Source organism: Phalaenopsis equestris, unplaced genomic scaffold (genome assembly GCF_001263595.1).
Source record: "Phalaenopsis equestris unplaced genomic scaffold, ASM126359v1 Scaffold000002, whole genome shotgun sequence".
In the NCBI taxonomy this organism is placed as follows: Eukaryota; Viridiplantae; Streptophyta; class Magnoliopsida; order Asparagales; family Orchidaceae; genus Phalaenopsis; species Phalaenopsis equestris.
The window spans coordinates 12,666,587-12,671,161 of NW_018164444.1; the positions used below are offsets into that span (position 1 = coordinate 12,666,587).

At 40.8% G+C, this 4,575-nt stretch overlaps 1 protein-coding gene across 1 annotated transcript in view; it reads right to left on the minus strand.

The window, feature by feature from the left end:
- The window catches only part of LOC110037752 (zinc finger protein CONSTANS-LIKE 4-like), a 1,813-nt gene extending 283 nt beyond the window's left edge, over positions 1-1,530 (minus strand). The window contains exons 1-2 of the mRNA XM_020742459.1: positions 417-1,530; positions 24-309 (exon numbers count right to left, since the gene is read on the minus strand). Of these exons, the coding sequence (XP_020598118.1) occupies positions 24-309; positions 417-1,055 (925 nt within the window). The 5' untranslated portion in view covers positions 1,056-1,530. The remainder of the gene's footprint in view (positions 1-23; positions 310-416) is intronic.
- Positions 1,531-4,575: the final 3,045 nt, after the last annotated feature.

Consider the following 4,575-nt stretch of genomic DNA (forward strand, 5'->3'; position numbering starts at 1 on the left):
TAGAAACCGCGCGGTGGGGGCGCCCGCCGACGAGTAGATCTGATCGATCTCCAACTCTACTTCCGTCCTCTTAGCAAACCTCCCCTTTATTCTCGGTCTCGTCTCTGCGTACGCCTTCCTCGACGCGTAGCGTATGGTCTTCTCAAACCGCCTGTTCTTTCTCTTTTCCCTGTATCTCATCACCCTCGCCTCCCGATCCATCATCGTCGATCTCTCCCCCACGCCGCCGCTGCCGCCGGCACAATTAGACACGTCCGCCATGGCGCTACCGCCACCGTCCGGCACCACTGCCACCTCTGATGACGACATCTGCAAACAATTTTAGATCTCACCGTAAGAAAACTTGGCCTAAAACAAAAACAAAAAAAGGTATCGGATGAAATCAATCCAGATCTGCTTGGACAGGGGGAGATTACACTGTGACTGATGGTGTAGCTATGCGTCTTCGGCTTGGATTTACCGAAATCGAGCATGATGAGACCTGACGAAGCTCCCGCTCCCGCCGGCACGACGCTGTCAGACTGATAAATCCCGGCTTCCACCGACGAACCGTACTCCAGATCCAGGTACGGATGGACATCGGTGAAGCAGTCCGCCGATTTCATTTTTCCTTGAACCGTATCCTTCGCCGGAGCAGGCAGTATCCAAGATGCAGCACCAGCGCTGTCTTCTTCGCCATCATCGGCATCATAAAGGAGGCTCGGGTCGGGGACAGGGGATTCAAACAAGGGAACCACAGGCACTCGTTGGTGGCGGCTTGCGAGGGGATTGGCTGTGTGGATATCAGCGTCGCAAGCGGAGCAGAGTGCGGCGGCGTCAGCCTTGCAGGTGACTGCGGCCGGCGCTTGCTCGCACACCTCGCAGAGCCAGACGCGCTCGTGCCGGGAAGCGAGCTTATTCGCGCCGTGCACGCGCGCATCGCAAGTGGCGCAGAGGAAAGCGGCATCAGCCCTGCAGAAGAGCACCGCCGCCGCCGGCGGCCCCTTGCAGCCGTCGCACTTCCGCGCTTCTAGTTCCCAGTAGGCTCCCCCGCCTTCCACACCTTTGCCTCCCATTTTTCTATCTCGATTCTCTCTGCGGCGGCTGAAATAAACGATCGAGGAAAGGTAGGAGGCTGTGCCGCCCAGATGGAATGAATGGGATAGGAGGGGATATCCTTCTGGGAGAGGGAGAGGATTTCAACGAATTGGAGAACCACACGTGTCCGGAACGTGCCTTCTAAAATGTTTTCGCGGTATAAAATAGGACGGGATTAGTTGTGCTGAAATAGTCGGCAAGCGGGTTGGAATATGGACGGCTGAGATGAATGCGCAGATGGGGTGATGTAAAAGTCGCATGGGAAGATAGATATCGGGAGCTAAGCGTAGCTGTCGAGGCAGGTCCCACCGGAGAGAAAATATTATTAAGTGCGTTGTTTGGACATTATCTAGACCCACGGCCTAATCACATCATTTTTATATACATAATAATGGCGATATGTATTACATCATATTCATATACATAAGGGCGTGGTGTGGTCCTCACAATATGATCGTGTTGGGGAGGCCTCCTTGAAGAAAGAGTGCTTTAGGAAGAGAGAAAGATGAACTCCTTATCTGTAGGAATGCGTTACTATACACTTGCATATTGCACTCTTACAACATGTAGTTACAGCTGGGCATTTTAGTCCCTAGAGACTATTAGGCCGAGGGGTTACTAAGGTGGGTGATTATTAGGCCGGGAGACTGTTCGTCCAAGCAGCTATTTGCGGGTTGCGGTATGCCTTTTATCTTCCCGAGATGTACCGTCCTTCCGACACGCGTGGGTTGTAAGTCAATTACTTCTTGGTAGGTCCCGTCGGGCCACGTCACTTCTTTCATCCGTGAGATATTTTGTGATTCACGCGAACACATTTTTGATGTATAGATATATATTGATTGTTTTTAGAATGAGCTTATTGCTTAGTTTAGCGGAGTTTCAAGATATTTTAAACAAGATTTTAAAGCCGGTTTTGTATTTTTGTGGAAAGTGTCATGATCATTAACATAATTGCATTGAAATACATATAACGACACAAAGAGAGGGGCCAGAAGAGCATGAGCAAAATACATAGCATCTAGGCTTTACAAAAGTCTAGTTAGTCATCTAATAATTTTTAGCAGTTCACTTGACAATTAAATAGCTCTGACTTTGAGGGGTTAGTGATCCTTTCATTTTCATCTTCCCATTTAATAAGCCAAGCATTTTTTAACGTTGATCACAAGGGCCAGTATTTATCTATCATGTTTTTGTTAATCTCCAAATGTTAAAATAACAGCTTTATGAATTAGAAGTTAGAATTTCTTTTAACATTATAAGGCCATCCTCATCGGTAACCTTCAAAATTTGATATAAAATAAGCCTGATGCAGAAAGAATTGTCTTTTCATCTTCAAATTCAATATATATATATATATATATATTAAAAAAAAGAAATCATTATTTGACAGAGGCCCAAATATCAATTTTTCATGCGCTTTTTGGCTCCATGATGAAAGCCTACGCCATGTGCCTAAAATTTCAGAGCTTCTACGCTACAGTAGGATCGAACCTTTAACTTGAGCGGACTTAAAGTGACCCCGCCACCAACAAGCCAAGACTAACATGCACGCGCACACACAAACGAAGCTAGTCGTGGCCTGTTGGTTGGCAGGGTTCACGGTAAGTCCCCTCAGGTCACGGGTTCGATCCCTAGTGACATTGGGTTCTCGAATATTTAAGCATATGACGCGGGCTCTCATCGTGGGGCCTAGCGCATGAAAAATCGGTATTTGGGCCTCAAATATTGATTTCCTTTTAAGTAATATATATATATATATATATATATGATTGACTTAAAATTAATTACTCGTCATCTTTATTAACCATGCAACAATTAAGAAGAATTTCAGTTATCTAGAAGATAACAGTTAAAAATACTCTTCTTTGAACAATACTTGGCCAAAATCTATACCAGATGAAAACATGAAAATTCAGCTATGCTTCTTTTCCTTACAAGACATGATATTGCGAAGGCCAAATATTTTAATATGATTTTTAATCAAGCAATTTCATGGGAAGATAAAAGAAACCAAAGATTGAAATCAAGTCATTCATTTATGAAGTGTTCAAACAATCTCTAACTTGCAAGAATTTAATGTGTTTTACTATATTATGAAATTGTAAGGAAAGATTGAATAAAAGTACAACAACTATGCAACAGAAAGTGGATTAGAATAGATTTAATTAATACAATATAATTATACTACTCCATTATAAGACAATAAAATGTAAATGTTGATGGTTCTTTTTTATTAAGAGAGTTTAGTGAGCCTTCTTAAAATTAAAATGTATATTGATACTACTTTTTATTATGAATAATCTTGTAGCACTTGCCCTTGGCATGCCTCTCTTCCTTTATACTCATATCTTATCCTTCATGCTTTGGCTTGATCTCTTTTATTTCACATTATTTTACATCATAATCAAAATGCTTATTGATACATCCTCAAAAAATCTTCTTTATCAGGCACAAATATCAATAGACATTGGGACTATATGCTTCCAAAATTAAATTAAGAACATTTTACAATAAAATTTGTAATTAACTGTAAAAGACATACTGGTGGCTACAACAACAATTTTAAGGGTACAAATACTATATTTGGTGGCTACAAAAACTGCAGTAGGCCACAATAATTATTGGTGTTGTTAGACAACGACTGCTGGTCATTCACCTACACATTCTCCTTAAGTCTTCTTTTCAATAAAATAATAATTTGAATGTAACAAATTGATTGCCCGATTATTAACGCGTCCAGGACGTTAACAAACAACATTCTTAAGGTTGTAAGAAGTTGTCCCCAATCCACGATTATTTTGCCTTGGAAGTATAAATATATCTTTCTCTAAAAAATTGATGTGAATATTATTTTGAGGTTGTAGTACCAATGACAATTTGATGATGGAGATGAGGTTGCTCGGGATAGATATGTAAAACTAAAGTTGTCTAAGAGGAGGATAATTTGTCATTGTAAATAGGAAAATTTGACCTTATGGTAAATGTGCATGGTACATAATCTTCTAAAAATAGACTAATTATGCTTTTACTAATAAAATTATGTATGCTTATAAGGGAAGGAATTATATGATCTAATGTGTTTTTTACCATCATGAATATGCATGTTTACAAAGTAAGGAGTAGAGATTTGATTTGATGTGACTTTTACCATCAAACTTATGTATGTCTGGGAATGTCCTTGGCTTAGAGATTATTTATTAGAAAAGCGGGTTAGAAATGTTTTTGCCTTAGAGATTATTTATTCGAGAAAGAGGCTTTATTGTTACAAGTATTATGCTCGTTGGTGATCACATGATTGTTTGAGAAGTTTGTCAATGTGAGATAAGTTCCCACACATGATACCAAATAATTGCATGCTGAAAAATTCCTAAGGATGGAAAAATCTTAAGCCCTAGCTCAGTATAACTTTTTTAACACAAACACACACACACACACACACACAAACACACACACACACACACACACACACACACACACACACACACACACACACATATA